The 19,585-nt window shown below is 35.7% G+C and overlaps 1 protein-coding gene across 2 annotated transcripts in view; it reads right to left on the reverse strand.

Annotated features, from left to right (window-relative positions):
• The window catches only part of LOC137001981 (exostosin-1c), a 60,008-nt gene that overhangs the window by 2,903 nt on the left and 37,520 nt on the right, over positions 1–19,585 (reverse strand). For both annotated transcript variants that reach the window (XM_067361377.1, XM_067361376.1), the window contains exons 3-9: positions 5,801–5,894; positions 3,591–3,698; positions 1,764–1,883; positions 1,357–1,489; positions 598–716; positions 302–397; positions 102–188 (exon numbers count right to left, since the gene is read on the reverse strand). In XM_067361377.1, coding sequence (XP_067217478.1) covers positions 102–188; positions 302–397; positions 598–716; positions 1,357–1,489; positions 1,764–1,883; positions 3,591–3,698; positions 5,801–5,894 — 757 coding nt within the window. The remainder of the gene's footprint in view (positions 1–101; positions 189–301; positions 398–597; positions 717–1,356; positions 1,490–1,763; positions 1,884–3,590; positions 3,699–5,800; positions 5,895–19,585) is intronic.

Below are 19,585 nucleotides of genomic sequence, written 5' to 3' on the forward strand. Positions count from 1 at the left end.
TTACATACAAGAAAAGTCCTATTGCAATAAATATTGCAATTATTAACCTGGAATATAGTGTAAAATTTTAAACAGTGTGCGAGATGAAGAGGCAGACTCACCTCGCTGGTCAACAGCACGGTGTCTTCATCCAGGCTCAAAACTGCCTCCGTCTCAATAGCTGCATGTGGCAGGAAACGGCTGCTCGTCTGCGAACACAAAAGGTGGCAGAGAAAAGAGCTGAGCGAGACACGAGGTGGAGAGAACAAGATCTCGCCAGAGCTCAGACACGACTCGACTGCGCTCTCACTCCAGTACTCACTTTCCTTCTGCCATCTGTGACGATAAGGGGCACTGGCATAGGTGGCCATTTACTCCGGTGAGGGGGCGGCTTCTCACTGTTCCACAGGATGATGATCTAACAAGAAACCCAAACAAGAACACACACTATCACAGCATGCGCACCAAACTGGCTGATATGTTCCTGTTGGCTTTTGACTGTGTCCAACTACTTAATTGATGTGGATCTGCTTTAATATCACTGAGCAAATGTTCTTCATTAGTGGTGCAATTGGAAGACAGTTCTACTTTAAGTTTGTGAAGATCCATATTACTGACCTGTGAGCAATATTTTGATTTGGAGACGACCTGAAGGAGCTTCATGATTGGCTGAGACTGGGAGACCAGAGGTGAGGTGGCATGAATTACAGCAGTGAACTCCTGACCTGGGCTGATCCCTACATCAGCAGGGTAAAGAGAGTGAGCATCCTTGCGTTTAGAACACTTTGGCTGCATCCGAAATCACATAATTCCTGACTATATAGTAGGTGAAAAACAGTATGTGACAAAAGAAGTATGTCTGAATTCACAGTACTCATAAAAGTATGCAGATGACCTACTACTTCTTGTAAGATTCTGAAGTGTGCATACTTTACTATCCCATGAGGCTACGAGAGAGGATTTGAGGAATGACAGTGAAGCGACGCAACTGGTCACATGATAATGACTACATGGTGAATGTGATTACATTCATGCTACACTCATTCATACTATACTGAACATACGTTTAAATTAAGTACTTGTTCAAACAAATTACCTACTCAAGACATTATGCAATTTCAGATGCAGCCTATGCATACTATATGCATACTAGATACTCCAATGACTGCTAGTTGACATGTAGTTACAAAGTAACTTTTAGTTAGTGGACTATTAAAATAAAGTGTTACTGAAATTGCTTGTAAATTTTACAAATAATTATACAAAGATGTGGTGAGTAACACATTGCATTAAACATGAAATTTTTGAGTAATAGTATATTCAATAATATTTGTTTATTTACAAAACCTTGAAAAATCATTTACAGCACATGCTTACCAAGGTTGAAGTAATAGAAGGGGTAGTGCGCCAGGTGCGTGGAGTATTCGGGCAGAACCAGCAGCCCTCCAGGTAAGGCATTCCACATGAATTTATTTCTGGAGATGTGCGAGTACACTCTGTCCTTTATGATCTGACAGAAATCAAACAGCAGCATTACATATACAATCACATCAAATGAAAACAGTTTCCAGAATAATCACTTCCAGCTGTCGGCCAGCAGGGGGCGAAGTTATGCCATATTTTTGTGCAAAATTCACATTTCATTTGCCAATTAACCTGAGGGCAGGGGACTAAGTATGTGCTAATGATGTATGGCATCCTGTGCTGGTTTAATTTCCCCTGTCAGACCTTCCTCTCTGTCAGACGCACCGCTGTATACACATCTAAGATAACCCAGCTCTCACCTCCAGTGTGGTGAGTACAATCTTATCCACGGAGGAGAAGTACGCCTCCCAGAGCATCTGTGTTCGCTGTCTCAGAGCCAGAACCCTGTCAATGCCCACCGCCCGCACCGTAGACGGGACCTGAGGGAACAGAGTGACAGAACTAAATGATGTAAGTCCAAAACCTCAGTGTCGAGTTTCCACCTGTGGACCACCTCCACAAACTCTCTCAGACACAAATGTGCTGCAGTGACAAAAGTGTGTTGCACTGAAACCAGATTCCAGAAACAAGCAATTTTATAAATATTTTGGGCTGACTTTTTTTTTTTTATTAATTAATTAAGACAACCTAAATTATTACAAGATGGCATTTCATTTACAAGCAACTTCTTAACAATATAACAAATCGACGTGTCAATCGCCAGTTGTCCGGCAACATTTTCATGAATCCTAACAAAGCAAAATTTCGAGAATATGAACATCAAAAAACACTGCTGCATCGCCACAAAAGTTTGAGCCTTGCCAATTTAAATATTCAATCACAAGAAGACGTGAAAAGGAACTCAATTCATTACTCGCATGCTGTTTGGGAAGTTTTCGCGTCGAGAAAACCGCATCACAGACAGCACGCGATACTGAATTGAGCTCTCTTTCACATCTTCTTGAGCGGACATTTTCAAAGAAAATTATGTCAAATCCCCATCATGGCAAATATCCTTATATAAAACGCTTGTGTATCAGTATATTTGATCTGTGCATCAGCTCTTAAAGTGACAGCAGCCTAATGTTCCTGCCGCTGTCTGTGTCCTTAATGTTAATCAAACAGCAAAAGACAATGACTCATCGCTTTACTTTTGTACCTTTAATAAGGATTTATCTGTTTCATGGCTGGTAAAAAATAGTTATGGCCTGTAAATTTTCTTAAATCACCAGCCATTGGGAGGAATAAATAAATATTTTATAAATAAAAGAAGAGGAAAAAAGAAAATAAAACCTTCACAAAAACAACCATATCAAAGAATATGAGATTATCACAAATTATTATAATAGATTATATTATATTGTTCATCAAAATCCCAACTTTTTTTTTATTTTTAGATAGATATTTTACCAAATAGTTCTTAAAGACTAATGTCTCACATAATAAAATAATTTATTGTCATTTGTATTTATTTATTCATTAATTAAAGTAGCTGTGTATCAGGCTAATGTACAATTATGAAGTGCAAAAATGTTAATTCACATGAGGGTTCTGATCATCTTGTCACAATATATTTGTTTTTTAAATATTCTGTATCAATAGTTAGTTAGTTAGTTAGTTAACATTAATGCAATATCTAACATGAAACAGCCTAAAAATGAACAATAGTTTTACAGCATATGCTAATACATTTTTCTATGTGAATATATTGTAAACTGTAATTTATTTCTGAATTTTCATCATTACTCCAGTCTTTAGTGTCACATGATCCTTCAGAAATCATTCTAATATGATGATTTGCCGCTCAAGAAACATTTATGATTATTATGAATATTGAAAACAGTTCAGAATTTTGCAGAAACCATCATACATTTTATTTTTCAGTATTCCTTGATGGATATTAAGTTCAAAATAACAGCATTTATTTAAAAATAGAATCTTTTGTAACATCATTGTTAGTTCATGACATTTAATGCATTGATGAAAAGTTTATCAAACATTCATGTCACAAAGCACCAAGACTCTAGAATCTAAGAACACACATACATTCAAATAAAACCTTCATGTTAAAAAAGGTGTTTTTAATTAGCAGCTTTTCCCATCCTTATGTTCCCTTTGCAGGAGAAAGATGTGGGAAGGGCTGTTACCTGTAGCAACAGTCTCTCGTCGCCCTCGACGACTGCCTGGTTCCACTGGATGACATCAGAAAAGGGTAACTCCCATCCGTTACTGAGTAACACCGGGATACAAGCGGCCTGTGAGGACAGAAAGTGCCACAGAATATAAGTAGCTTCAGCACAAACAATTCACCTGCTGAAGAAAAACACACACACAGTCCAAGTTCACCCCAAATGCACAGAAATATAGTGCATCTGAGTTTCCCCTTTAGGCAAGGTTATGAGATAGAATATATAGCATGTGATGAAAAGGCAGTTTGGATGTGTAAGAAGTCTCTGAGGGGCCTGTGCATGACTCACTGCTCCCATCCAGCACTTTTATCAGACACTCCGCCAGACAGATGTGTTAATTACCCCGTCTCCCTCCGCCCGAACAGGAGAGAAGCAGGGGTCCATGACTTATTGAAGTGGAGTTGCTCTCCATCCCTCTTGTTTACTATTCCATCTTGATATCGCTCTACTTTTCCTCCCAGATTCCTTGTTTGCCTTATTTCGTCATTCAGCTGGTATTCTGGTCTTTTTAATTAAATCACAAGAGAGTGCAATCCTACGAACGGGTCAAGATCAAACAGGAGCGTGCAGCTGTGCTTTCATCCTAAACAGTGTTAGAGACACAACAAATCGCTTCAGGTGACTGATTGCTGCCTTGGCCTACTAAAGCCCACAGAGATGCAGGAGTTGGCCTTTGTTTCATGCTCTGACCAGCTCGGATCCCTCGCGGCACTGATCCGTTTGTGTGGCTGCTTGCACAGCTATTTTTCTGTGTCGAGGAATCAGCAGCAGATACAGAGAGAGAGAATGAGATTAGAAGTCTGGATGACGGGCTGGAGGATCTTCTGGAACAGCAGAATACTGTGGCATGTGGGAATTTACTGAGCTAAGACGTATTATTTAAATTGATGTATTTATGATCTATATATGTTTATAAAACAGATTGGATAAGCCAAGTTCGAAAACATTGCATTGCAACATTGCAACTGCATATTATATTTTAATCTTTTTATTTTAGTTTGTTTTGTTTTATTTTATAGTTTAATTCTATTTCTATTATGCACTAGAAGAATAAAGGCATGTTGGGGAATACAAAAAATGCAATATAAGACATTTAAATAATTACAAAAATGACATTGTTAAAATATTTAGCCACTTAAAACAAAATGATCTAATTTATACCTTTAACAGGGTTAAATTCTGTAGTATACTTTTATTTTAATTGCCATGTTTGGGAAACATAAATAACCTACAGTTAGGATAATGAACTATATCAATTGGTGTTCAATTTGATAACAATTAATATTAAATGTAACTTATTTAACATTATAACTTATTTAACACACACCTGTGACTGCATTTATTTTATTTTATCACTCAAAATTCCAAGCTCTTATAGACAGATTAGACAGAATTCCAAAATAATATATTTAGTATTAATGTTTTAAAATTTTAATGTTTTGAATTTTGACGTGAATTTGCATTGAAATCCTTTCTAAATGTGTTTTTTAGATGCTGAATCTGCAAAAGGGATTGATGAGACAGCAGCATAATATTAATTACAGGAATATGGATATTAATCAAAATATAGCATTACATTACATTCTGTAGGCTTGAGCTCAGAAATGTCCATTTGCCGACTGCTGAAAAACTTGTGACTGGAATCAGCAGTTTAATAAGGCCGGCACCTTTGATATTGAAAATGTTTTGGATCTAACATCCCAATTTTACCCCCCAGTTAGAAGCTTCTTGGCCTGAAATGTTTGAGAACCTCTGTTCTAGAGCTTTCAACAGCGCTAGTAATTGCCAGTTCTTTCTGCGGCTTTGGCTGCCTCCAAAGAAAAGAGATCCATGGAACTCAGACAGGGGCTTATATGGAGAATAAGACAGAGGAGCGGAGAGAGCGAGAGCCGGGGAATCAGTGTGAGGGATGAGCCGCTGCCAAACTCAGCGTTCTGCGGATTCATCCATTCAGTGAGGGCACCTCCGCGAGCTTCCGGCCCTTTCACACACACCGGCAGGACGTCCAAGAATATACGCGCCTGGGAAGTTTTTCCACTCGACGGCTAATGTGCTGTTTATCTGGGAGACTCCAAGACCTGACTGTTTTCATAATCCACCAAACCTTTCTCACATCTCTAAAAGGCTTGTGAGGCATTCAGTTTCAGCTCAATTTAAAAATGTTTTACCTGCAAAGACTCCAGGAAACGGAACGACCCCAAGCGCCGACCGCGAGGAACCAGACAGAAGGTGGAGTTGTGGAGCAGCTCTTGGTAGTCAAATCTATGAAGGAAAATGGGAAAGAATTTAAATTAAAGGATCAAATATGGCAAAGGTCACAGTGCTCTTGTTTTATTACAGGATCCAGATTTTACATTAATTGATCCAAAAGTGTTAAAAGTGTTTTACTTATTTTATTTATTTATAGTTATATTGTTTATTCTCATATATATATATATATAAATATATATATATATATATATATATATATATATATATATATATATATATATATATATATATATATATATAAAACAAAGAATTAATTAAATCAAACAGTGCAATGTATTAATTAAAATGAACTGCATCAAATTATAAACATAAAAAGGCTGAACAGGACTTAATATACTCATACCATTCAAAACTTTGGGGCTGGTAAGATTGTTTAATGCTTTTTGCTCACCAAAACTGCATTTATTTGATCAAAAATACAGTAAAAAATGTGAAATATTTTTACAATGTAAATCAGCAGTTTTCTACATGAATATATAGTAAAGTGTAATTTATTCCTGTGATCAAAGCTGAATTTTCAGCATCATTACTCCAGTCTTCAATGTCACATGATCCTTCAGAAATCATTCTGATATGATGATTTGATGCTCAAGAAACATTTATGATAATTTATGTTGAAAACAGTTCAATTTTTGTGTATAATATAATATAATATAATATAATATAATATAATATAATATAATATAATATCATATCATATCATATCATATCATATCATATAAAATAATATAATATCATATCATATCATATCATATCATATCATATCATATCATATAATATAATGGTCATATGAGTGAAAGGAGTTTGAATATTTCCTAATCCAGTTCCCCCATTTCCTATTTCTTTTCTCTCTGTATGATCAAAGTGTCAAAGAAGCCGAAAGTAAAATATAAAACACGAACATTAAGGAAACCTATTAACCACTGCAAAGAGCAACCTTTGAAAGGCTGTTTAAAGAGAGGCTCTTTGAGACCCACACTGGCGCTACTCAAAATGCAGCCGCGATAGAAGAGTGTTTTGATCCAAGCGAGCCGTCGTCTTTTCCTCAAGCTGTTGTCCCTGGCAACCATTTATGGTTTCTAAGAATACGCTGAATCCAGAAGCTTTGTGTGATTGCCACTGCTGGATGATAGGTGGGTAGAAAGCTGCGGCTGACCCACAGTGTGTTAATGAGTATGGAGATTGGGTATTGTACAACAGATCTGATCCCAGATAGATGTTCTGTCAGCACAGCAAGAGCCGCGCTGCCATCTGCCCTCCGCAGAAAAACATTTTATTGATGCGACCTAACATATTCAATATTAATTGTCTGCTGAAAGTCACAGGAAAGTGAAGAAAGTCCCTCAAGGGTTTTGTAAAGTAACTTTGGACGTCAGTGTTGTTATTGTTAACTAAAACTAAGCTGAAATAAAACCCTACATTTGTTCTTGTTTGAGAAGCAGTTTTACTCGGTTATACGGCACAACAGGGAAGAAAAGTCTGACAAAAATAAGTTTAAGTACTAAAATTACTACAACTAAAATAAAGATAAATGAAAATATTTTGGGAAAAGTTGACAAAATGACAAAAACACAAAGCAAAATAGCTAAAATTTAAGCTGAAATGAAAACTGAAAAGTTAAATAAATGCTAATTTAGGATAATTATAAATAATAGTAGTCCAGTCAAGTCAACTTTATTTCTATGCTGCTTTATAAATTACAGACTGTTTCAAAGCAGCTTTACAGGGATAAACAGGAAAATAATTATTCAAATCTGCTGAAAATCAACAATAGTGTCTTTGTTCAGCTGAGGTCAGTTCAGTGTTAATAGCATATAAATAATACTAAAATAACACCGATCATAAATCTATACAATTGAGAGACTGCAAATGCAGGTGTAGCGCTGCTGAAATCTGTAGCTAGTGTTTATATCAATCTCCAGCTTGGTATATTCTCATTTTCAACATCATGTCATGTCAGTGAACTTCTCATCGACACATAAAAATGTTTTTCTTCTGGTGTTAGAACTCCGTGTGTCTGTGTGTGTAATTTGGCCCTTGCTGGATATCATTTGAGTGTCGTTTTTACTGTAAGAGCCTTCATTTTGTTTGGCTCCTGGTCAGCTCTGAACCGTTACAGCGCTGAAAGAACCCAATGAACAAGCCCACGTCGCCTGGCCCTGAGTGAAACCTCCAACGGGAGTGTAAACACGCTTGTATGAAAGTGTCTCTATCTCTGTTTAGCAGGAGGGGTGTTGATTTCCCGGAGAGCCAGTGGAGGAAACACTGCGAACATACATCTCTCTTTGACCTCTGTTACATTTCCTTTTGTATCTTTGAGCATGCAAATAGAGCGCATTTTCACAAATAAATAAAAATGACATACAGCATTTGTATTCAATTTCTGCAAAGAAAACCCATTAAAAAATACAGTTTAACTTTTTTTCCGCAGTTTTTTCTGGACTTATGTTGTGATAATGACCAGCTGACTGTATGTCCCATATTATACACTGCAGAAACATAATATAGATCAGTGATTTTTTTTTTTCTGTTAGAGGTATATAGAGGTATATATATATATATATATATATATATATATATATATATATATATATATATATATATATATATATATATATACAGTACAGTCCAAAAGTTTGGAACCACTAAGATTTTTAATGTTTTTAAAAGAAGTTTCGTCTGCTCACCAAGGCTACATTTATTTAATTAAAAATACAGTAAAAAATAGTAATATTGTGAAATATTTTTACAATTTAAAATAACTGTGTACTATTTAAATATATTTGACAAAATAATTAATTTCTGTGATCAAAGCTGAATTTTCAGCATCATTACTCCAGTCTTCAGTGTCACATGATCCTTCAGATATGATGATTTGCTGCTCCAGGCCGTCAGCGTCCGTTCGGGGCTCGTGTACCCGCAGAGAACAGCTTCTATTGTTGTTCATTTAAATATTGTTTTTCAATAAATATTATTTTACATAAATAATATGCCATATTTGGTATTGAGAAAGGGTCTGTCAATAGTACCAGTAAAAGTTACATTATTATGCCATTAGATGGCGGCAAAGACTGTTTCTTTGAGTGAGTCAGAACAAGGAAGTTGTTTTAGCATTGTGGGAAATCTTCTTAACTTTTAAAAGGTGGACATTCCAACTGGATATAATATTATGGACATCGACCTGAGGAAGGAATGCTAAATCAGATGCAGGTAATACACTCGTTTAGTTGATCTCTCTCACACAACAATATCTACAAAATACAAACTTCAATGAAGTGACTAAACATTCCTTCATTAAGAATTAGTAATAGAGGCTTTGGTTCAACTGTTAAACCCTAACCCTAACCCTTGAGATTTGAATCCATGACAGAAGGAAGTAGTTCTGTACAACTAGTCAAATAACCAATGAGCATAAACTAGCCTGAAAAATGTGCACTGTTGTAAGCAGATGTTTTCATTATGTTTTCCAGAATGTTCTGGTTGTTTACCCTGCAATCATCACAGCTCTTTATGCACTTGGCCGCTGTAAGAGGCTGGATTGTTAGTAGATGCTCTAATCTGCTCTTCTGTTTACTACCTGTTAAAAGAACTGCTGTTTATTAGCTAATGCATTAGTCGTCTCTGAGAGTGTGTGATGATGAAAAACAAGGCAGGGCTGGTTTATATGCACAGTGTGTTTTATAATGCTGCGTGTGGTTGTGTGCGGTAGCTTTGGCCTGCTGCCGTCCCCCACTGTGTGTGTTCTTCCTCTGTCTGCTCTAGAGTATTATAATGAAGCCATTTACTCACAAATAGTGGAACAAATAAATCATTTAGCAGTGTTTTGTTCTCCAAGAGCTAATAAACGGCATTCTCGCACTGCGTGTGGAACACGACCAGTTCTGCTGGGATATCTGTGTGTGTTTGTTTCAATAGATGGTCACAGGACAACAAAATGATGTGGGAATGTGTGTGTATTATCAGGGATTTAATGCACAGTCTAGTCATAGTCCTAGACTAAATTTCAGTCTGTTTCTCACACAAAGCTGTCACGTGATTTTAGAAGCCTTGAATGTAGTACATGAGTCATACAGATGACTTTTAACATTTTTTTTTTTTTTTTTACTTTTTAGGGCTCAAAAGCAACCAGGATGTGGAAGAAAATCACAAAGGTGAGTAAATGATAAAAAATTATGTTAAAATAATGATAAAAAAAATCGCTTTATTATAATTCATTTATATATAAGTAAATGATCAATCAAAAATTATATAAGCAAAAACAGGAAGAAACTAAATATATACAGATATTTCATTCAATAAATGCAGTCAGTTTTGTTCCTGCATGAATCAGTGTTTTTGAAGAGATAAGTTGAGCGAATGATTCAATGACTCACTCATATAAACAGTCACTTGTTTAATTCCTGAATGAATCAGTGTTTTTGAACAAATCAGTTGAGAGAATGATTCAATGACTCACTCATATAAAGGGTCACATGTTTTGATCACAAATTAATCAGCGTTTTTGAACAAATCAGTTGAGTGAATGATTTAATGACTCACTCATATAAAGGGTCACTTGCTTAATTCCTGAATGAATCAGCATTTTTTAACAAATCAGTTGAGAGAATAATTCAATGACTCACTCATATAAAGGCTCACTTGTTTTGATCATGAATTAATCAGCGTTTCTGAACAAATTGGTTGAGTGAATAATTCAATGACTCATTGATTCATTGACTCACTCAAAAATAGCCACTTGTTTTGTTCCTGAATGAATATTGCAAGTCATACATCAGTTGGATGTAGTACGTCCAGATTTCATCCATACTATACATATTGATAACATACTGTTTTAATGATCTCCAAATAAGTTCTTATCAACTGTAGTATGCAAGTATGCATGCATACAATTTTGGACGCAGCTATAAAGCTGATCATTTGTTTTGTTCCTGCGTGAATTAGTGTTTTTTAACTAATTTAGTCTAATGACTCACTTGTAAAGATGGTCAGTTGTGATGATAAAATGGAACGTTCACATAACCAAGAAGGAAAAAAAAGGACATTTTGAATGTTCAGAGAGTATTCAGAAAATGTTTTCATAACCTAATGGGAACGTCAGCAAAACGTTCTTAGAACATATTTTTGTTAGCTGAGTAAACTCAGGCACATGCCACACTCAGTTAAGAATAGATGCCTGCAGGTGTGTGTCTGCTGCTATCTGTGCTCATATATAGCAGACTGTGTGTGTGTGTGTGTGTGTGTGTGTGTGTGTGTGTGTGTGTGTGTGTGTGTGTGTGTGTGTGTGTGTGTTTGTGTGTGTACTTGTTTTTGTGAAATATCAGGACACAAATGTGTATAATGACATGGGTATGACATAGGTATTACAAAAAGAGGTGAAATATGAGGACATTCAGCATGTCCCCACTTTTCAAAAGGCTTATAAATCACACAGAATGAGTTTTTGTGACAAAGTAAAAGTGTGCACAGTTTCCTGTGAGGGTTAGGTTTAGGGGTAGGGGTAGTGTAGGGGGATAGTAAATACAGTTTGTACAGTATAAAAACCATTACGCCTATGGAATGTCCCCACATTTCACAAAAACAAGTATGTGTGTGTGTGTGTGTGTGTGTGTGTGTGTGTGTGTGTGTGTGTGAGAGAGAGAGAGTGAGTGAGTGAGTGAGTGAGTGAGTCTGTGTGTGTACATGACCTGCAGATGTGATTCTGATATCTACAGGGGGAAAATTGTGTGAAATATTTAAGATGTAATATGGAGGAAATCCCTCTCTCTCTCTCTCTCTCTCTCTCTCTCTCTCTCTCTCTCTCTCTCTCTCTCTCTCTCTCTCTCTCTCTCTCTCTCTCTCTCTCTCTCTCTCTCTCTCTCTCTCTCTCTCTCTCTCTCTCTCTCTCTCATCTGGCTCCACATCTCTATTTTGCTCTTTACTTTTTTCCCGTTTCAGGTTACTACTTCCTGTCAGGTTGGCTAGTGCCAGTAGCTTCTCTCTCTCGCTCTCTCTCTGTCATTGAGAGCACTGAGGGGGCAGCTGTTGTGCTGTCTGTGTATCAGAGCCGCTAAACATTCCCCGGCTGCTCAGCTGTCAGCAGCGGCTGTGGACCGGAGGCCTCTGAGTGTGTGTGTGTGTGTGTGAGTGAAAGAGAGGCTGTTTGTGCTGAAAGTGGTGAGTGTGAAAGATAGTATTCATACTGGTGAATGCTGATGATGTGAACCTACACAGTATGTATTATTAGGGCTGGCAAATTTAACGTGAAATGTGTAATATGCAGAAGAAACTAAAAGTAAGTCATTTTTTGGGGTCAGTAAGATTTAAAAAAAATTAATACTTTTATTCAGCAAGGACGCATTAAATCGACCAAAAGTGACATAAAAGATTCTATTTCAAATAAATGCTGTTCTTTTGAACTTTCTATTAATTAAAAAATCCTGAAAAATAAAATGTATGATGGTTTCCACAGAAATATGAAGCTGTTTGGAACACTGATAATAATCATAAATGTTTCTTGAGCATCAAATCAGCATATCAGAATGATTTCTGAAGGATCATGTGACACTGAAGACTGGAGTAATGATGCTAAAAATTCAGCTTTGATCACAGGAATAAATTACACTTTACTATATATTCACATAGAAAATTGTAATAATATTTCACTATTTTTACAGTTTTTTTAATCAAATAAATGCAGCTTTGCAGAAAAAAAAAAAAAAACTTCTTTCAAAAACATTAAAACATTTTGCAGACCCCAAACTTTTGAATGGTAGTTTATTTAAAAACTCACACACACCTAAAAAGCACAAACAGTCTGTTCTGATAGAGTCACAGACGGAAAAGTTACAGTATTAAAGCGAAAAGAAAAAGCTTCCCGTATCTTGATATCAAAATCTATGTTATTTCACTGCAAATTCATCTGACACTCGATAGAATCTCAAATCAGACATCTGCTAACATAGACCGGTTGTGCAACAATCCCTTTATTCCCAAAAAGCAATTGTATTTTGCAAGGTAAAAGAAAATATGACCCTGACTATATGAAATACGGTGGTTAGGTATTGATGTCCAATGGGTCCTGAAGCAAAACCAGCTGATGTAGAGGACGGACTCGTGCACCTTGCCTTAGGCTCTGTCTCTGTGCTGCGGTTATTGAGGCCTATAAAGCACTGATGCAGAGACTAGACAGATTGAAGCTGTCTCACACACAGATGGGGTGTGTCCTGTCGTCTTTGACAGACAGCCACTAGTGGACTGTTGATCTTCATCTCTCATCCGTTGCAGAGGGACAAAGATCATGTGTAAATCACTCTCTCACTTCCTCTATCTCCCTCTCTCTCACACACACCTTCTGTCCTTCTCTTGCTTTCTGCAGGATTAGATATTTAATCTGGTTTGTTTTCGGCTGTGTGTATATATCGCATACAATGCAGCTCAGGGACAAAACCATTCAATTAAAGAGGACCTATGATGCTTTTTTCTCATATTCATCTTTCTTTAGCTGTGTGTAATGTTGAGCATGAAAAGGTTATTCTCTATATCAGTGTCAGTGTTTCTGAACTTCATTGTGTCTTGAGTTTTCTTCCTCATTTAAATTATTCATACGCAGAATAAAGGGGCGGGGCCTGGTTGAGTTAGTTAGTAGTGTGTTGAAACTGGCAGTTATGGTAAGGGGCGGGGCATTTCCCAAACACCAATCACAACACACTGCTCCAGCCGACCAATCAGAGCACATTGTGATATTCAGAAGGAGGGGCTTCATAGAGACAGAGCGTTACTGATAGACTGGGAAGAGAGGAGCTGCAACAATGAGGAAAATAATCAACATTCAATCTAGTAGAGCCCAAAAACAACATCAAGGGCATAATATAGCCTAGCTGTTGGCTGAGGGACATTTCATATCCCCATTCAAAAGATTAAAGGCCATAATTTACTCTAATCTACAAGTCATGAGTTCAAGAGCACATGTAGGGCATTTAAATGAGCTGCTATACTTTTCACATACATTTCAAAAGCAGAACATTTCACTGTGATATTCTGTTCAGTCTGCATTATGCGTCTCGAGGCTAAAGCGTGATTACATGGCGGGCCGAAATAACGTCACAAACCCACAATACAAATCTATAGGGCACAGGGTGTGTCTCAAAAGACTATATCTATGCCTGGAGTCTCCTAATGTATTGTGAGCCTAATGTTACTCATTTTACGTCAGCGTTCTCAGTTTTTTCACATTCTTTAGGCTACAATCCTAGTTGAATAAAATGATCTTGTTGCAGAAAAGGATAAAATGTGGGAGAGAAAAACAGGACCGGTCCAAACCTCATCTTATTATGTCTTATTATAGCAGGAACTGGATGCCATCTGTAACATACACAAACATGCACACATTCATCCATTCTCTCTCTCTGTTGTGGTTCTTCAATTCTTACTCCTTCCAGATGCCGTTTTCCTCACTGTTTCTGCTGGATGTCGCGGTTTGCGTGTGCGGGCATGAGTCCATGCGGATGCTTTAATCTGATCCGAGAATCTTTTTTACTACACAACAGCATGATAAGCCTCCGTCTTCTTCATTTTGTCACTTCCTGTCGCACAATCCAGACAGCGTTGGCTGGCGTCCCAGAGCCCTGTGTGAACACACACCTTTCACCCGCCTGCTTTATGAGTCATGCAGCAATGCAGTGACACTGAGAGCGGTCGCATTAGCTCTCGCCGCTTCATCTGTTATCAGCCTTCAGCACGCATTTACACCTGTTCGCGATGCATGCGTGTTTTAAAGTGCTATTTTAATGGCTATAAAATGTTTGCATGCATTCAAGGTCAAAAAACAGTTTAATTTTCTCATAATAATCATTGCAGCATCAGCTCTTTTCTCACAGTGTCTGAAACGGTTTGTTCTAAGATTCGGTCTCTTTAAACCCCGCCTTTCTGAGAGCCTGCTCTGCTCTGATTGGTCAGAAACCAAACGCTCATTAGCATATCTGAATTTCAGCACTTGATACACAGTGATACGAACGGTATCAGTTTTACCGTATCAAAAGTGGATTTGCTTTGGCAGCAGAAAACAGCGTCTTCTTGACATGAACGACACAAACCAAACTCTTTCAGTCTCACATACAACTACAGTGATTGAGGGCAGGGCAAAGAGACGCTGAATGTGGACATTACGCAAATTAGTTACATGTACGTTCAGCAGGAAGTCAGACTGGAATATATTTATGTATTTATTTATATTATCCATGCAAGCAACCCCTAAAGCATGCCTCAGTCGTACTTTGTAAATATTTAATGCTTGTGAAAGTTTTAAAAATGTTTTAAATTTGACTGCTGCTACTTACATTATACAGTAGGCCCACAAATAAAAGAAAATCTGGCATAATAGGGCATCTGTGTTTATTTTTTTGGGTATTGTTTTGGGCTGGTTTTGGCCTAGTTTTGTGATTTAGCTGTTTTTATTAGGCAGACCTGGCAACCCAGTGTTTTAGCTCTGTTCATAGGAAACCACAAGCCTCAGAACTGTCCTGCTATTTGTCCTGGATCCGGAGCTGACGGATGACTCTTTGCATAATCTTGACATAAAGTCTAGTGCATCTCTCTGCTCAGCTTTACTTCAGTCATCTCTCTCTCTCCGTCTCTTAATTATGGTTGGATTTAAATGAAGATCTTAAGCTCTGTAAGCTGGACTGATACAACCCTCTTCCACTTGATCCTATTACACACACACACACACACACACACACACACACACACACACACACACACACACACACACACACACAAACACACAAATTCTTGATATAAACGTACAGTATGGAATGTAACCACACCATAATTAAAATGATACATAGTTAGTGAAATATTTCTGAGCTGAATCTCTCTTTGATGTAAAATATGTAGCAGACAAACACACATGGCATGTGTTTATATTACTGTACATACATTATGATGGGCTCAAACAAACTGAATAATTAAGCTACAATATTTAGATCACAAGGTAAAGAGAGCTTTGATGCCAGTGCATGCTTGGATTCTTGACATTCCTGTAACTGCTGAAGCAAACCAAATTCAACTTTGATTCAAGGTTAGAAACTGTGATAATGGCAAAACTGACATTATTTGCTTGATTAGATTTTTGGTCTTATTTTCCCAGTATAAAATATTTGCTTTGTCTTAAAATAAAATAAAATAAAATAAAATAAAATAAAATAAAATAAAATAAAATAAAATAAAATAAAATAAAATAAAATAAAATAAAATAAAATAAAATAAAATAAAATATTTTTTTCAAATTAAATTAAATAAATAAATAAAATAATAAAATAAATTAAATAAATAAATAAATAAATAATAAATTAAATAAATAAATAAATAAATAATAAAATAAAATAAAAATTATGTATGGTTTATTCTAAACACAAATAAAATAACATAAATAAATAAATAGAATAATAAAAACAATTATCTATGGTTTATTCAAAAACAAATAAAATCAAGTAATACAAATATGTTTGGTTTATTCTAAAAACACATAAAATAAAATAAATGAAAATAGAATAATAAAAAACATTTATCTATGTTTTTTTTAAAAAAAAAAAACAAATAAAATAAAATAAAAAATAATAAAAAACAATTATGCATGGTTTGTTCTAAAAACAAATAAAATAAGAAATTAATTAAAATATAAACAAATATTATTTTATTTTAGGCATTAACAAATGAATCTTCATAACTTATGCTTATTTAGATATGTTTACTAGACGACAAGACGAAAATACTAAGAAAAGGATTTTTAAAAAATGTGTTTCTTTAGATAAAAGAGTGAAATCTCTAAAAATAAAGGAAAGTGAAATGAAGTCATGGACTCCTGAAGGCCTGTTACTCAAACACACAGAGGAGGAAAGAGAGCGAGTTTGAAAACATCTCAGTTCTTCCTGGTTCACTGTTGAATTATTTATTGTAAATTTACACATCAATGGCAGTCTATCTGTCTCTTACTCCCTCTTCTTCTATATTTCAATTCTTCACAAATATTTTGACATTGATTTTTAAATCTGTTTTCTGAGATGCATGTGTTTGTGTGGCTGTGGGAGTGTGTATAGAGAGAGACTACATGAGCATATGTGTATTGTAATTGTACATATAGTGTATATGTGTCTTTCGCCATCAAAAGAAAGGCAAACAACAAAGCAAGACAAACTGTTCCTTTCATCCGTCAGATTTGGGCCGCTTGAGCCGCGCACTCCATTAGAAACCACTCACCCCTTAAAACCTGGCAGCGCACAATGCTAAATAAACAGGTTTTCTCTCATTACATCAGTGCAGGATTCACTTCATTCCCTGATAATACACCAGTTAATCCTGCTTTCATTCTTTCAGACATTTAAAATACTAATTTAAATGTTTTTGAGCTTAAACAAACAGTGTTTTGGACGTTTGCAGCTGCGCTAACATCAATCCCAACACAGGTGGAGGCCGAACAGAGAAAACGCTTCCCTCCCTCGTCATCTTCTGTTCTTCTGTCTCAATCTGCTTCTGTTTTCTCTTGAATTCTGTCGATCTTTGACATCTGTCTCTCTGTGGCACGCTGTTTGTAAATCGTGCTCATGCGTGCTTATTCATAAATAGAGTAAAAAATAGGTCTAAAATTTTTTATAAAATATATATTTATATTTATTCCACAGATAAGCATTTAAAGGATGAATAAGAAAAATATTACTTTTTTATTTTAATTTTTTCATTTTTACATGAAATTATGACAGTGCTGCATGATTTTAATTGTTCTATAAAATTGAAATATATATATATATATATATATATATATATATAATTTTTTTTTTTTTTTTTTTCACAAATAGGCAATTAAAGTATGAATAAGAAAAATATTTTTTTTATTTTATTTTTTATTTATTTACATTTTTAAACGAAATTATGACATTGCTGCATGATTTTAATTGTTCTATAATGGGTATAATCTGGTCAAAATGGGTCAAAAATCACAATTTGAACGGTGGAATCTTATAATATAAAATATTTTTATAATAAATAAATAAATATATAATAATATATATATATAACATTTTCCACAAATAGGCAATTAAAGGATGAATAAAAAAAATATTAGTTTTTTTATTTAAATTTTTACATGAAATTATGACATTGCTGCATAATTTTAATTGTTCTATATATTCGAAAAATGGTCAAAACAGGTCAGAATCACAATTGTAAGGGTTCACTGTATGTTAGATAATAGATTATAAAATTACCTAAAACTACTTAAAAAAAAAAGTACTGAAACACTGGAAAAATGTACACCACATAAAATCATTTTTAATGAATGAATGAATGGCTAAATAAATAAATAAACATTTTTATATTTCTTGCTTTAATTAAATTACTTATTTATTTTAAACCATAAATTGCAACAATAAGATAAAGTGCAAATTAGAGGGAGATGAGAGAGAATCCCAGAGACTGAAGGAGGGAGAGATGATGTGTGGTTGAAGGATAAATATGTTTCATCTGTCACGGTTGGCAAGAAGAAGAGGAAGATAAGGAGAGAGAGAGAAAGAGAGCAGCAGAGAGATTAAATATCCTGTTTTGAGCAGATGAACACGTAGAAGAATCTATCACGTAGAAACGGCTGACAGGTAATTCACATTACCGCTATGTTTTATAGTCCTGACACATCTATAACCTGTGAGCCTTAATCATCAGCGCTACACCTTCAGCGGCATCCGCACATTTACACTCATGATTTCACTGAACACCCAGATCACAGGGAGCGTTCTGGCAAGGTTCTCTCAAAGTTATGAACAAACAAAAATAGAACGTTTGCTCAATGTTCTCAAAACGTTATACATCCTTCATGGAATGTTTTTTCTCTTAAGCGTTTTAGTTGGAATTTTTTTAAATGTTTCGGAATGTTCTAAATTCAAAAGTAACGTTTCCATAATGCTTCCAAAAAGTTCAAATGGAATGTTCCCATAACCAAGAAACATTTTTTTTTTAATATTTAAAAAAAAAAACCTGAATGTTCAGAAATAAAATTTTTGTAACATAACAGTAAGTTTGTTAAAAACTAAAAAATAAAAAAATTTCCAGGGAAGAAACAGTTAACCGGCGACTAGCATATGATTAAGCCTATGAAATATGTATGCTATCCTCAATAAGACTCCCATTCATTTCTCAGCGGATTATTGAGTTTCCGCTGGAGTAATCACACTGACCCCCGCAGCTCCAAAAATGACTATTATAGTTCAGCCCGGCGGGATACGCTCATTTCATAGGTCACGTGACACCTCTGTGCTCCTGTAGACTTTGGATCGTGCTTGTGGAAATCTCCCCTATAACAGTCTGCTGTGCATGTGTGTGTTGCCTGAGCATGCAGAGAGGAAGATCAAGTGTGTGACACCTGTGTAAACATATTGAACAGATAAATAACTCTATTAGAGGTCAGGACAAGGGTGTGCGTGTGTTTGACGTCATTAGTCAGCGTGAAACTCTGTTTAGTTCCTGTCTCTATGAAGCCCATCCTGAAAAGCACAGTGTGCTCTGATTGGTCGGCTGGAGCGGTGTGTTGTGATTGGTGTTTGGGAAATGTCCCGCCCCTTACCATAACCGCCAGTTTCAACACACTACTAACTAACTCAAGCAGGCCCCGCCCCTTTATTCTGCATATGAATTATTTATTTAAATGAGGAATATTG

Source organism: Chanodichthys erythropterus, chromosome 15 (assembly GCF_024489055.1).
Source record: "Chanodichthys erythropterus isolate Z2021 chromosome 15, ASM2448905v1, whole genome shotgun sequence".
Classification (NCBI taxonomy): domain Eukaryota; kingdom Metazoa; phylum Chordata; class Actinopteri; order Cypriniformes; family Xenocyprididae; genus Chanodichthys; species Chanodichthys erythropterus.